Source organism: Mauremys reevesii, linkage group 4 (genome assembly GCF_016161935.1).
Source record: "Mauremys reevesii isolate NIE-2019 linkage group 4, ASM1616193v1, whole genome shotgun sequence".
Classification (NCBI taxonomy): domain Eukaryota; kingdom Metazoa; phylum Chordata; order Testudines; family Geoemydidae; genus Mauremys; species Mauremys reevesii.
In genome coordinates, this window is record NC_052626.1 from 21888776 (window position 1) to 21904300 (window position 15525).

The window sequence follows — 15525 nt, forward strand, 5'->3', positions numbered from 1 at the left end:
CAGAAGAGATATGTATTACTACCGGTAAACAATCTAGAAGTGGGTATTCACCCACGAAAGCTCATGCTGCAAAACGTCTGTTAGTCTATAAGGTGCCACAGGATTCTTTGTTGCTTTTACAATCTCTTTAGTGTTAATTATGCTTTAATTTTCTGAATAAAATTATGAACCCTGCAAAATAAAATTTGGAGAAAGGCATAAAACTACTACAAAAAGGCTTTTTTAAAATCAGTGGAGACAATGAAAGAGGGGAAGCAAATGTCTAGAACCAGCTGGTCTGTACAAAGTTTTGGAATGAAGAAAATTTTCAAGCATGGGTTTGCTAAGAATAGATTTCTAATTGGAACAGGTGTGTGGGAACAGCAATGTTTAGGAAAACAGCATTTATTCAGTTCCTTAATGGCACTGGTCTTGAAAATTAATCCTATTTTTTTTTTCTGAAAAAATTCTGGTTGACGGAAATATTAACATTGGTTATATAGATTAGGACTATTTTGAAAGTGTCTTTAAAACTACTCAAGTGGGGAAAGAATTATGACATAATTTCCTAACAAAGTTATGTTCTGAATAGAATATTTAGTGCCATATAGCGCCTTCATTCACTATCTACAAACTAGACACCCAGCTTTATTCCAATGAAGTCAATGGGAATTTTGCCAGTGACTTTAGTGGAAGCAAGTTAGGGCTCTTAAGATTTGGAGAAGATTCCATAGATACAAGTGCATCGTAGCCACATACAAAGTAACATCTTCCTGTTGTGATTCTGTTCATAATTATTTATTGAGTTAAGCTTTTATAATGTAATTCTGAAAGCTGAAGAGCATTGGTTCAGTCCTGAAAGGTGACTTGCAAAGGGAAAAACAGTTGAGCTTGTGCCTTGTTATGAAGATGCCTACATTTTTTTAAAATTCTGTTTTTAACATTAGTAATTCAGAGTTTGTCTGTTGTGGAAGACTCTGTAACCTTGTCTACACTAAGAAAGTTTTTCAAAAAATCCCGTTGTTGCTAGCGCTAATTAAGTTCCACTGATGAAAGCACTGTTAAGAGCCCTAATGTAAATGCACCACTGTTTAAGCATTGTTGTCTAATCTACATGGATTATGGTGACTGGGAAACTAATGTGGAAGTTTGAGAAATGCCTGTCACTTCGTGTGATTTGTATTCCTAAGTGGTTTAGGCATTTATGAATAGTTGACTAAGGGTAGAATTATCAGACTAGAAACATCAAGGGTCAAGAGAATGAAAGCAAGCAGTTTATTGGGGAAGGAATCTTTAGTCAGTCATACTGTTTAAAATTGTTTTTATTAATACATATTACCTTCAGTAATTAACATTTTGGAATTTTAAACATGTCAAAGATTTGACACCCCATCCCTTTCAAATAAGGTGAGAGTTCTCACAATATACATGATCAGAGGTACAACAGGTCCTCTAGCAAAATCAAGGAAGACCAGATTCGACATTCCTGATACCTAACGGTAAAAATAAAAAATCAGAAAACAAATAAAGGAAAGTTTTCAGGCCTTTATACACATCCAAGAAGCAAACTAGGACCCGATCTGATTATTTATTTTAAATTCTCTAGAATTCTGAAAAAAAATATTGCAGGTTAGTCTTAAAACAAAACTATGTTACAGCAGACTCTTACACCAACAAGGGGATGAATCATCTTGTGGTTCAGGCACTGGACCGAGAATCTGGAAATCTTGGTTCTGTAGCTGGCTCAGCTGTAGACTTCTTTTGTGACCTTGGGAAAGCCATTTCACCTCTAAGCTTCAGTTTCATCATCTGTCAAATGGGAGAAAGTGCTCAGATACTGTAGTAATGGGGACCTGTTGCAGGCCTGGCACCGCACCGCCCCTCTGTGGCAGGGGTGGGATGAGGTCTCAGAATCTTGCCACTCCCAAGTTCACACACCCGTCTCTCTTTAGGCGGATGGTTGCGGCCTAATGACCTCCTTCCCCACAATCACCTCTTGGTCGGGGTAGTGGGCCTAGCGGCCAGAGTCCATAGGATTCCCATGGTGGTAGGGGGACCTGGGCACGCCCTCTCCACTGGGTCCCGACCCAGGGCCCTGGTAGTGGCAAGTTCCCCTTGCCACCAGCTCGGCGGGGATCCGCCTGCAACATGCTGAGCATCTGTGCGGCTCTAACGCCATTTGCCTCTAAAGTTCCCCTGGGTCACTTCCTACCATAAACGCTAGGTTCTCCGCTTCGGGGGGGTCATCTGGTCTGTTCCCCTCCTGTGACGTACTCCATCTGGGCATCAGGGTGCATCCCGGCTTGGCTGGCCTCCGGATCCTGGTGCGTAGGCTGTCCCTCCTCGGGAGCTGTCAGTGTTCCTCCTTCCCCTCCAGCAGTCAGCCCAGGCGGAGCAGCTCTGCAGGCTTTTATACCTGTTCTCCAGCTGGAGCATGCCCAGCAGAGTTTCCGGGGCGTGGCTTCCTCTGCTAGGAAGGAAGGGTTAACCCCTGCGGTACCAGTGCGGGGCCACTCTGCCCCATCACAGGACCATACAAATGCCATTAAAGAAAAGAATTCTTATTGTCTTACTCTTTTAGGTATAACATTTATTTTTATGTGGCAAACAGTTCTACTTGGCAAAGAATGAGTACAGGTAGAAAATCCAAAGGTTGCAATAACATATTTGGCTATATAAGTAACTAGCATTATAACCTAAAGTTAGTTTTAGTTAATGAATTGTTAGACTATATTTAACTTTGAAGTAATTTAAAACTTGTTTAAACAATCACTACGTTTTCCAAGGAATTTGCTACTTTTCTTTTCTTACTAATGATATTATAAATAATTCAGCATTATTTAGAGGCACTACTGCAAAGCTCAAAGCCTCAAGAGGGCCTGTAGAAGGAAACAGTCTAAGTGATTATCAGATGTCTTCAGGACTCTAAACAAAAATGGAGTAGTCTTGCTTGTCAGCAGTCTTACCTCTGTCAGTAACACCCACTGAAGTGGACAGGTTGTTCTGTAATTTGCATACCAAAACGGGAATAAGACACTTTGGGCAGTGCACTTGTAGAGGATTATATCCCTTCTAAACCTTGAATCTTATGCATCATTACTTTAGTGCTTACATAGGAAATGAGGCTTTCCAATATGTTTGGAATGGAATATTTCTGCTATGATACAATTGGGGGAAAATAGATATATGATTACCATTCATAATACCCACAAGTTCTCTGGAGCAGAATCCCTCCCTACACAATGAAAAATCATGCAATACCAAAACTGCCAATGTATAGGCAGTCAAATTCACTTGTCAGACTATTCCGGTGTATTCTGAAATTTGTCTGTCTTCACCTTATGTTCCAGTTCAAATGAAATGCTAATTGCAATGGTGTTATTTTTGTATGACAAGTGTAAAATGTTAATCAAATTCTTCTTATTCATGAAGAAGGGAATATGGATTCATTATCAGAAGCTGAAAAGTAGATGTTACTTCTATTGTATACTTACTCACTGATATAAAGCATTTGTACAACTTGAAATTTCATTTGACTGTTCCACATTCTAGGGAGGAGAAAGCCATTACCTGAAAAAAAAATAATGAACTACATGTACCAGTTATGCAAGTCCCTTGATCACATGCACAGGTAAGACACTAAATTCAGCAGCAACCTTGCAAGAAGTATGCCATATGCTTATAATTAAATATTGCCTACAAATAATTAGAAACATAGTGAATATGTTCATACTTTCATTGCGTTGTTCTTTTTGGTATTTTTATGTTGATGCAGAAATGGAATATTTCATAGAGATGTGAAACCAGAAAATATATTAATAAAGGTAAGTAGTCTTGTGAGATAATATCACTAATCTGAAAGTGTAAGTACATACACTAGTTTCTCAGAATAAACAGAGAAATGTATATCTTTGTAAGTGTGAGGTATAATTTTCATAGTTAGAGAGAGTTGACTCTGGTATATAACTTTAGTCTTGTGCCCTCCCCTCCTTGAATGGTGAATGAACAAATGTTTTCTGTTGCTATTGGATAAAAGCGTAAATGGATTCTCTTGTTCTGTAGCTCAGATGTAAGATTTGCAGCTAAGTCTGAAAGCAAACAAATTCACTTTTTCATGTATTAATAACTTTTTCCTTTCTGTGCTGTTTTTGAAACAAGTGTTGGGAATCAGCCCTTCAGCCCTCTCTCTCCATGCTTAACTCCTACGGTCCGCAGAAGTTGTTCACACGACTGCACAAGGAGACCTTAAGTTGATTTTATTTTTGAAAGATTCCTGTATTAAAAACTATCAAATGCTGGCAGAAGGCCTATTTCCCAGAGTTGTTTACTAGTTTTGTTGCCAGAATTCAGCGCATTTATTTTTATGGGATAGATTTTACTGTTTCAAAGTCCTTAGTGTGTCCCAAAATGAAACCAGAAGGAGGAAGAGGAACTAATACAAAGAAAAGCCAGGAAAATATCTATCATGTGACTACTAAAAATGAGAACACCAAGAAAATAACCTCATGTAAATATGTCACTTTTAGCAACCTTCCTTTGAAGACTAGCTAATACATTTTACTATTAATGGTTATCTCTAACATTTTTTGTGAAAATGTACAGAAAGATACTAGTGTGTATTATGGGACATAAATGGCCTTAAATTTCAGAGGCACTTACAACTTAAAGGGCATTTTTACAATTTGTTACTATAATGAAACATTTACCATAGCTGAGATATGCTTCACTGATAGGCCCATTCAATGTCGCTGGAGAATAGGTTTTAATAACATTTAAACACGGACATGCAATTTGACATTCCAAATCGCCTCTTTTTTCTTAAAAAACAAACAAACAAAAAACCCTAAAAGTTAGTCCTGAAAGCAAACTATAATTAGATTTATAATGGCTGGTTCAGGTATTTCAGAAGGCTTCCTGCCTTTGCTTCAATATTTGACTGTTTTCTAATTTATTGGACAACATAAGTTTGTTTGTTTGTTTTGTTTGTCTGGGGTGTTTTCGCAGCAGGATACCCTGAAGTTAGGAGACTTTGGATCTTGTAGGAGTGTATATTCCAAGCAGCCATATACAGAATATATCTCTACACGGTGGTACCGAGCACCTGAGTGTTTGCTCACAGATGGCTACTATAGCTACAAAATGGACATGTGGAGCTCTGGCTGCGTTTTCTATGAAATCACAAGGTACAGTGCTAAGCAGAAAGAAATTAAGAGTCTGATTTATTCAATGTCAAAGAAACTCCAAGTTGAGGATCAACTCATTATGTAATCAGCACATGGCATGAGTAATATTATGTTAAGGGCATAAATGTTGTTTTCCATGGTTTTCTAGAACTCTTTCATGCCTCTAGTCTGGAAGTTACGTTAGGCACAGATCCTGTCTTGTCTGGCACCAAACACACATAATAGCAGATTAACAATAAATTAGCTGGATGCTTAACAGAAAGTAAGATTGTCACATGCCTTTATGTAATTAATTCCTCCTAAATGTTTTATTTTTTGTAATATTTTTCATGATTGAATAACTTCATGATTGAATATTTTTTAGTTTGGGAAACAGTGATTTTTTTTTCTTCCTTTCCTCACTGAGTCCTGCATGGCTCACTGGGGGTATACTCCCAGGAGTAGCCAGCAATGGTCAGTCCTGAGTCTGGTACTATTCAGTAGTTTCATTAATGACTTGGATAATGGAGTGGAGAGTATGCTTATAAAATCTGCAGATGACACTAAGCTGGGAGAGGTTGCAAGCCCTTTGGAGTATAGGATTAGAATTCACCACTTGACAAAATGGAGAACTGGTCTGAAATCAACAAGATAAAATTCAATATAATTGCAAAGTACTACACTTAGGAAGGAAGAATCAAATGCACAAATACAGAATAGGGAATAATTGGTTAGATGGTCGTACTGCTGAAAAGGATCTGTGGGGTATAGTGGATCAACAATATGATGCAATTGTGAAAAAAGCTATTATCATTCTGCTGTGTATTAACAGTAGTGTTATACGTAAGACACGGGAGCTAATTGTCTCTCTCTACTCAGCACTAGTGAGGCCTCAGCTAGAGTACTTTGTCCAGTTCTGTGCACCACCCTTTAGGAGAGATGTGGTCAAATTGGAGAAAGTCCAGAGGAGAGCAACAACAATGATAAAAGGTTTAGAAAACCTGACTTATGAGGAAAGGTTAAAAAAAACTGGGCATGTTTAGTCTTGAGAAACACGACTGGGTAGGGGTGGGGGAGAAACATCTGATACCAGTCTTCAACTACATTAAGGGCTGTTATAAAAAGGATGGGGCTCCATTGTTTTTGGTGTCCACTGAGAGTAGGACAAGAAGTAACCAGTTTAATTTGCTGCAGGGGAGATTAAGGTTAGATATTAGGAATAACTTTCTAATTATTAGGGTAATTAAATTCTGGAATAGGCTTCCAATGGAGGTTGTGAAATCCCCATCACTGGAGGTTTACAAGAGCAGGTTAAACAAACACCAGTCAGGGATAGTCTAGGTTTACTTCGTCCTGTCTCAGCACAGGGGATGGAGTTGATGACCTTTCAAGGTCCCTTCGAGCCCTACATTTCTCTGATTCTGTGCTGACACTGCAAGTGAGATATGATTGTATCCTACCAATACTATTTTTAATCTATCTAGTACATGTGGTGTAACAATAGTAGAGTAGACATGGCAGCATGGGGTAGCAACCCAGGTACATACCAGGCTCTCCAGGCAGCTTGTACTCTGGCTGCTAGCCTATGCTGCCATGTCTTCACTACTATTATTACTAGTGCTAGATAAATTAAAGCTAGCAGGGGATGCCTTCCTGTTCTACAGTCACACTTTCAATGGCAGTGTAAACATACCATTGTTGTCATGAGCATAGCAGTCCTCAGTTTTGATAGTACATTTGAGAAGTTAATATTTTTTCCTCCTCTGCTGATTTACTCTTTTGCAACAGCAGAGGAAATCAGTCACATGAGTCAACTCTGCAATTTAATTTGTAAAAGTTTGTTAAACCCCATTTTCTACAGACTGTTTTGTGAAAAAAAAACAGACCTTACAGTTTGACTCTATGCAAAAGTGAGTTTGGGGAAAGCTATAATAAAATTTGTTCAGCTGATTGAGATCTGCAAGTGTGCAAGAAATAATAGAACTGGAGAGAGTCTCTGTAATTTCCATTATTATTATAATTCATGAAAATAGTTATAAAAGCCAGTGAATATTTCCTGAACATCCTTGTGCTCTGGAAAAGGCAGCTGATCTGTGAGGCTCTCCTCCTCTTCCCTCTCCTCCACTTGGCCTGTGTGCCGTAGCAATGGCAACAGTTCTGCTCTGTCCTCTTCCCATACTGTCACCTCCTTGTTTGGTATGCAGTGAGCAGTGGCAGCATTTTTGATTCTCTCTCCTCCTTCACCAAGGACATACAGCTGCTATTGCTCCTGCCACAACTGCCACAACTGGCAGCCCTTCTGCTTTGGCCACTTGCTAACTAATAGAAATAACTAATTTTATGTTGGGCAGAGGCCAGTTGACACACACAAAACCCAAATGTGTCCTTTCTCCCACAAAATAAAACTGATCCCAAATGAACTAACTCTACAGTACTCTCTTATAAAATGTCACACTTTCATCCCCATAAAAACCAGCTGAGCTTTAAAACTCTGCAAATAAGTATACTCCATGTGAATGCCAAAGAATGTCTAAACTCTGTTGTAAACAGATTGTGGGAGTGGAGGCAGATCAGGTTAGAGACTGTTCTTTTGCCTGAACTGATTTGCCCATTCCCACCAGAAGTGTGGGCCATAATCTAACACATTGCTCTCCTATTGCTGACCGGTATGAAATGCAGTCTGAAAACAATCTGTCAGTTTTCAGAGCACCACATAGTGGCAGTCATTCCATTAGAACTAGTTTAAATCACTTTTAGTATTGCCAATTTTATTTCTTATCTTTCAGTTTCCACCCTCTCTTTCCTGGATCTAATGAATTGGACCAAATATCAAAAATCCATGATATTCTAGGCACCCCTGCTAAGAAAACTCTTAATAAATTCAAACAGTAAGTATGTAGTACACTCCCATATTTATTAATCTAAATAAGTGAAATCTGCTATATAATCTAGCAGTTTTCACAATCAGCTCTTTTATTGTGAACACTTAAATCTAAATATAGTCATTGTCAAATACCTTAATATTAATTAATATGTAAATACTTAAGTCTGTCTTAAGTGTATTTCCTAAATGCAATTTTCTGATCTCACGAGATTTTAAGTTGAGGGGGAAGGAAACTTGAGCAGTTTTTTCTTACCCACATCAGGGATTTGTGTCCTGCAGTCTATACCAGCTGAACCATTGCTGCACAAACTTTGTGGTCAAGGGGACTTTCCTCCTCCACAAATGTAATGCTGCTTCATACTAGTTGCCAGATTGGGGTTCTCTCCCTACCCAGAGGCGGTTCCTTTGTGATGCTCCCAGGCAGATGAGAGAAAATCAAAACTGTATTCTAGGTCTCACCTGGCAGTTTACCTCTGCACCAGCTAGCATGTCAGTGATAATTTTATAAGGAAGGAAATTCTGTCATTTCAGTGCTTCTTAATTACTTCCCTTTTCAAAAACATAGTGATTAATTACTGTCCCTAGTCAGATTAGATTGACCTTTTAGGTATTTTTCAGTAAGTTTAATATTTGGAGGCAGTTTACATGAATGATAAGTGTTGCTCTATTACTGGGTTTAACACAGGTCAAGAGCTATGAGTTTTGATTTCCCCTTTAAAAAAGGGACAGGACTATCTCCACATGTGCCTAATATCTCCCCCAAGAGCCTCTCCCTTATGTATGCGATGATAGAATACGATCCTGATCAGAGAATTGGTGCCCACCAAGCACTACATCATCCTTATTTTCAAGAGCTGAGGTAAGTTTACACTTTCAATACAGGATTTTAAAGTTAGATCTCGAATTGCACAGTGGATTGTGGAGAAAGGAACTTGGTCTAAAGTAAACCCTGAATTTATTAGGTTACAGTCGCCTTGCAAATAACCATACCTGCAGTTTTCTTTATTTACTGCATAAAACAACTGAGAAGTAAAATTCATATGGCAGTTTATCTTTACTATCCTACTGGACTCCAGATTTCAAGTGAAGGGGTATTATTTGACTTTTTGTTCACTCTTTTCAGAACAGCAGAGAAGCAAGCTGTAACCATGGACAGAAAAATGAGATTAGCAGAAAACATAGTGGGACAAGAATCTATCAACTTGTGGTGTATTCCAAAGGATGTTAATAGGCAGGTAATATTTAAATCAAACTGGAGAACATGCAGCCTATTTAAATAGTCATTTGTAATGTCTAGTTTAGATACATAAACAAATGTACATTAGATGCATATAATCAGATAGGTCAAGTTTAGATACATAACCAAAGTCACTTGGTCACTGCATGGTTTTATTCCTGAGGTAAACTAAGGTTCCAGTCCTGTAAAGGAATCTGCTGGCACAGACTTCAGCACCTGTGCAAAATCCTATTGAAAGGCAGGGGTCAGGGCCTAAAGGTTTGCCATAGTCCCTTAATTAGATAGTGGTAGTAAGTCTTGCTGATAGCTTTGTGCCTTTTTGCCTTTTGTATACATTATAAAGGACCAATAATTTTTTTAATTTCTATTAATGTACATTGGAAATTTTGGTCTTGTCTACCTTGTTTTTCCTGGAAGACTATAGATAACTGGAGAACTAAAGTAACATTAGAAGCCAAGGCTATGAAGCGTCGCTTAGAGAAGAGATTTATATGTAGACTGTTAAACTTTTTTTTGTTTATTCTTATCTAAACTAACTCCAAAATGATTCCACTTCTCCATCCCTTCATCCAAATGCCAAGTTCCTAATCCACATCTCTGGGTCCTCCAACTGAGACCTGCAGCAAAACAGGACTTGACTTTACTAATTTAAGATAGATTTTGTTGTTGTTGACAGAGACAAGATAGGTGAGTTAATACCTTTTATTAGACCAACTTCTGTTGGTGGAACAGAGAAGCTTTCAAGCTTCTCAGAGCTCTTCTTCAAGTCTCTGTAGTTGATATACACGCAGCTTTTTGGTTAAACACACATCATAAATTAGCAACAAAAAAATTCACAAGCCCAATTTTCTTCTATAGGTCACCTTTAAAGTACGAGTCCTTTTCTCATTAGCAGCCATTTGTTCCACTAATTCAACTGTTGGGAGTTGGTTGAAATGGGGTTTGTACACAGATGCTTGGGGAAAACCACAAAATGAAAACGTGCAGGTAGTTATAAATAATCATCATTAAGGGGGGGGGTGCTTAAGAATTCAGCTGAAATGGAGCTTTGGTAGGTTAGTTTTCTGGGGGATGAAAGTTCTGTTTTTTTATTGTATCCTGTTTAAGAAAAATGTCACTGTCAGCAGATTGAAACTTATCTTTATTTTAAAAGCACTCTCTTAGGAAAACCCAGGAGAATCCAGTAAGACATCATGGACCTTCCTATGCAATAGAATTGCCAAAACTGAATGTTTCTGGAGTAACCAAGTTGACTTCTTATCCTAGTCCTTCATTTCATTCGGTTTTTACTACACCTGCAACAAATGGTGAAGTCCCTGTGTTACAACCTATTAAATATATTGGGACAAATCACAAGGTAGTAAACTTTAACTTGCTTATTCAGTTATACACAGCAAATAAATATACATGTATTACTGACCATATTTCAAACTTGTATCATTTTTTCAACAGTCTGAAAAACAGAAGGAGCTTAAGTCTTCTATGAAACAATACCACTTACCCACTATAGAAAGAAGAGGTGGAGGATATTGACCAGCTTGTCAAATATTTGGAATGTAAGGAAAAGCAGGAGTATACAGTGAAACAGATTCAACCATGCTTTCTATATTATTGTCAAAGGTACACCGAAAGCAACAGTGCCTTATATTTTGTTTCCCTGAAATGCTGCAGGAAAACACTACAAGACTATTAGCACTTTGGTACTTTATTTCTGAACGGTATCAATATTTATCTAAGCACCATTTTGGCAGCTCAAAATGCACTTTATACTTGAACCCCTTTAAACAAATTCGCTTTTTTAATTTTTTAAAAACAAAAATGGATAATTTAGGATTTTAGTTGGAGGAATGACATTTTGTAATTAAGTTTTATATTATATACAAAATAGTTTATGATGTTATTTAAGACTTGTTAAACTTGATCTGTTCATTTTGTACCTTTTTAACAGATGAAAATGTTAGTTGCGTAGACAATGTTGGAAAATAATTACCTCCTGTATTAGGTTGATAGTTTCAAAGCTCGTCTTGTTAATATTTTATGGATTATGATATAATTTGAGAAACACCTGATTTTAGTAAAATTAAATAGTTTTAATTACTTGTATATGCAAAGGATAGTTGCATCCGACGAAGTGGGTATTCACCCACGAAAGCTCATGCTGCAAAACGTCTGTTAGTCGATATATAAGGTGCCACAGGATTCTTTGCTGCTTTTACAGATCCAGACTAACACAGCTACCCCTCTGATAGCTGTACAGTTACATATCTGATTCATAAGCAAATCTATCTTTATCATTTGTGTCCTTTTCTTTCTTAAACCATGCTTTTGTATTAATCAAAAGCTTTACTGAGTCTGATGGTTTTGCAGTTAGTTGGTTGAAATAGTGGTAGATTTAGACCACTTTTTCACATTTCACAAATTATAGGCACTCATTTAATAAGGTTCTCAGCTTTTTGTGCTGTAGAAGCCAACAAAATTCAGAAATAGCATTTTGGTCATTGTAGCAGAGGGATACCATTTAAGGTAATGACTAAGAGTTCAGTGTGTTTGATTTTTAAACTTCAGTATCCTAGTAAGAAGGAAAATTGTCAGTTACAAAGTGGCTTTACAATTTCAGAACCAAATGGAGTTCAGCTATGGAAGATATCTTATAGCTATGTTAGGACTGGATTTTTCAAGTTCTGGATATTCCTAAGTGGGAAGCTTTTCCTGACATATATGGAGGTACTTAAGATAATTTCTGTATAATGAGCTGTGCACTTAAAAAAGAGTCTAGCCTTTATGGTTGTAAAAGTTACGCTGTTCACATCTGGAAAATTAATGGATGTCTTCCTGTTTGAAAAACCGCTCCAGTGCCTCTGCTGCTCTTCAGAGCTTTTCCAGGCTGCAGCAGAGTGAAATCATTAAGAGCCCAGTCAGTTTTACAGCTGCTAGTCAGAACTTAGTGGACAGCAGTTAAACTTAAGTCACTTCATGTTGGTGCTGCTGAGGCACTCATTGGAGTTGATGGGAGAACACCCCAGACCCAGTCTACACTAGAAAGCTTTGCCAGCATAGTTATGTCAGGTAGGAGAGTGGGGCAGAGGGGAGAATCCCACCCCCTAATCAATATAGTTAAACCACCCCCCCTACCGTTCCCCCTGTAGACACATCTTATACTGACAAGAGGAGTCCTTTTGCCAGTATAGCTTATGTTCGGGGCAGGCGGTTTAACTATACTGCCAAAAGAACTCCTTTTGCTGAGTAGGCACTACATCTCCAGTACGGGGCTTTGTAAGTATAGCTACACCATACGCGATAGCCTTTGTGATGTAGAGTAGTCCCCGGAGAGATGTAGAGTAGTGAAGACCTCTTTTCCCCATGTTTTATCAGACATCAACTAGCTAAAGTTCAATACAAACAATGGAGCCATTAGTCAAGATCCAGGAACAGCACCCTGGTAGAAATCCCAACAGCTCATGTGTCGGGGCAGTAGGCTTCTCATCAAGGTGTTGCCTTTAGGCCTCACAGCGATGGTGCAGTTTTAATGCCCAGGAAATGCGTGGACCTTACAGGCTTCATTTGTTAATGTATACATTGTTTTAGAACGTAATGGTCTGTGTGGGTAACTAATTCTTAGGTAATTGTTGTTTGGTAGTAAGGAGTGTGCTGGTCACCCTAAATCTTTGTTGCCTTATTGCTTATAGGAAGTAGAATGGCACTGTTAGCACTAGATGGTTGGTCACTTTATTAGAAAAAAACATAAGCCAAACTACACCCAGCTTTCTCATAAAAGGACATGAAATGTGAAGATAAATTAAATCCAGTCAGACTCAGTGCAGTGCTTGTCTGCATGTACAGCACTGCAGCTGCACGAGTGCAGCTATGTCACTGTAGCACTTTAATGAAGATGCTACTACGCTGACGGGAGAGGGGAGAGCTTCTCCTATCAGCGTAGTTAGCTACCAACTCTTGCAGAGGTAGATTATGTCAACAGAAGCTCTCCCATCAACATAGCACTGTCTATGCCAGCCAGTAGCTCAGTATAACTATGTCACTTGAGTGTGGATTTTTCACACCCCCTGAACAACACAGTTATACTGATGTAAGTTTGTAGTGTAGACCTGACCTAAGCAAATCAGTCTACATACAGCTAAAATGGTGCTGTAGTTTGCCCTAACTTCCAGAATTTTTTTCACAAGTTGTTTGGTATTTGAAAGTTAGGCTGTTATAAAATCAACACGTCTCACTTTGAAAATAAGATGCTGTGACTAACTTTATTTTTCATTAAAATCTCAGCATGTGTCATTCTCTCTACTAACCACATAGATGTCAGAAGAGAGTTTGGCAGTGATACACTGCTACCTCGATATAATACAAATGTGGATATAATGCAGTGACGCAGTGAGGGGGGGGAGCTGCACACTCCGGTGGATCAAAGCAAATTCAGTATAACACAGTTTCACCTATAACACAGTAAGATTTTTTGGCTCCCAAGGACAGCGTTATATGGAGGTAGACGTGTACATTTAAAAAAAAAAACCTACTAAGTCTTCTACGATTATGTGGCCTAGTGCATAGAGCACTGCACTACGACTCAGAGCTGGGTTCTGTTCCCAGCTCTCCTGCTGGTCTAGTAGGTGATCTTGAACAACTCACTTTACCTTCTTGTGCATCAGTTTCCTGATCTCTAAAGTGGGGCTATGGTACATACTTCCTTTGTAAAGCTCTGAGGTCTACTGGTGAACATGCCATGTAAGAGCTAGATATCATGGAAAGCCAATTTTCAAAGTGTAATATGTTCTGACATAGGCCAGTTCTCTCAAATTCATTGCATGGCAGGGTGTATGGCTAAGAGTACTGGTCATGGAACATGGAGTCCCACTGTTTGGCCCCCAGTTTACATTTGACCTGATCACTACCCACATCATTATTTCATGGCTGTTTGCTGGCCTGTGAGATGTGTTCCTTACTCCAGTTCTTATTCAACAGGTAAATACTTTCTCAGCCCTGGAAGCATTTCTATAGAATGTAGGATAGGGGCGAGGCCCAAGAGTGGGAATCTGTGGGGTTGCTTGCAGTGCTGCCAACCACCATATACCACTGGCTTGGATAGTGGACTTACCCCAGGAACTGTATCAGTCACCTTTCATAAACATGAAAACCTAATGAACTGGCAAATAAGAAAGGGTTTGAAGTGATTTAGGATGATAGAGAGGTGCAAGTAGAAAATACCCATAATTTAGTTTGAAGAAGAGTAGTTCAACAGTATCTGGATGAGTACCTGTGCTGTGTGTTTACATGGGTACAACACTGGTGTTGAGGAAATGGAAGACAGAGAGATCCATATCTGTGGTACAACAGTAGCCAACTATTCCTTATCTTTAGAAATTTGGGACAGAGGTTTGGGATCAGATGTCTTTTGTGGGATGGAAGCTGTTACATTAGTTTTCCAAAGAAGGAGCTGAGAAATACAAGATTCCTGGCAAATCTTCAATGTTGTGAGGGAGCAGGAGCAAAAAAAATAAATATTGCAAGATACTACACCAGGGGTCAGCAACCTTTCAGCAGTGCTGTGCCGAGTCTTCATTTATTCACTCTAATTTAAGGTTTTGCATGCCAGTAATACATTTTAACATTTTTAGAAGGTCTCTCTCTATAATATATAACTAAACTATTGTATGTAAAGTAAATCAGGTTTTTAAAATGTTTAAGATGCTTCATTTAAAATTAAATTAAAATGCAGAGCCCCCCAGACCGGTGGCCAGGACCTGGGCACTGTGAGTGCCACTGAAAATCAGCTCGTGTGCCACAGGTTGCCTACCCCTGTACTATACTATAGTAGCTGGGTGACCTTCCTGTCAGGCATTCAAGTCAGATTGAAAGAATGCAGAAGTGTCAGAGGCACTTGTGTTCTCCATTAAAGATAAAGGGCTTTAGGTATATGTTTAGAGCAAGGAAATGAAGCCTATCTAAAAACTAGAGTAGCAACAGGCCAACCCTGCGGGAGCATTAACAGTCTAAAAGTTGATGAGCTTATCTTGTTTGATGAATACACTGGACAGTCTTGTTCAGTAGAGTGATGGATACAAGTCCCCAGAACATTTGATCTGCTGCAAAATTTCACTACAGGCTGCTCATTAGAAGATCAAATTGAAAAATAAAGTTGATCACTATTTGACATGAACAGCACAGTCTCTCCAGGTTCTAAAAGTCTTACATCTGTCCTACTCTTTCAAGCTCATGCTGTAGATCAGAGTTCACAGCAGCAATCTACTAGTGTC

The 15525-nt window shown here is 38.7% G+C and overlaps 1 protein-coding gene across 14 annotated transcripts in view; it reads left to right on the forward strand.

The window, feature by feature from the left end:
* MOK (MOK protein kinase) overlaps positions 1–13611 on the forward strand; it is a 28865-nt gene extending 15254 nt beyond the window's left edge. For 9 of the 14 annotated variants that reach the window (XM_039538619.1, XM_039538605.1, XM_039538610.1 and 6 more), the window contains 8 exons: positions 3532–3610; positions 3755–3803; positions 4984–5162; positions 7928–8029; positions 8711–8884; positions 9149–9260; positions 10416–10619; positions 10715–11365. In XM_039538619.1, coding sequence (XP_039394553.1) covers positions 3564–3610; positions 3755–3803; positions 4984–5162; positions 7928–8029; positions 8711–8884; positions 9149–9260; positions 10416–10619; positions 10715–10795 — 948 coding nt within the window. In that variant the 5' untranslated portion in view covers positions 3532–3563 and the 3' untranslated portion in view covers positions 10796–11365. Of the gene's footprint in view, positions 1–3531; positions 3611–3754; positions 3804–4983; positions 5163–7927; positions 8030–8710; positions 8885–9148; positions 9261–10415; positions 10620–10714; positions 11366–11879 lie in introns of those variants that run through there. The other 5 variants (XM_039538608.1, XM_039538611.1, XM_039538606.1 and 2 more) reach the window with 4 other exon arrangements.
* The last annotated feature ends 1914 nt before the right edge of the window (positions 13612–15525 follow it).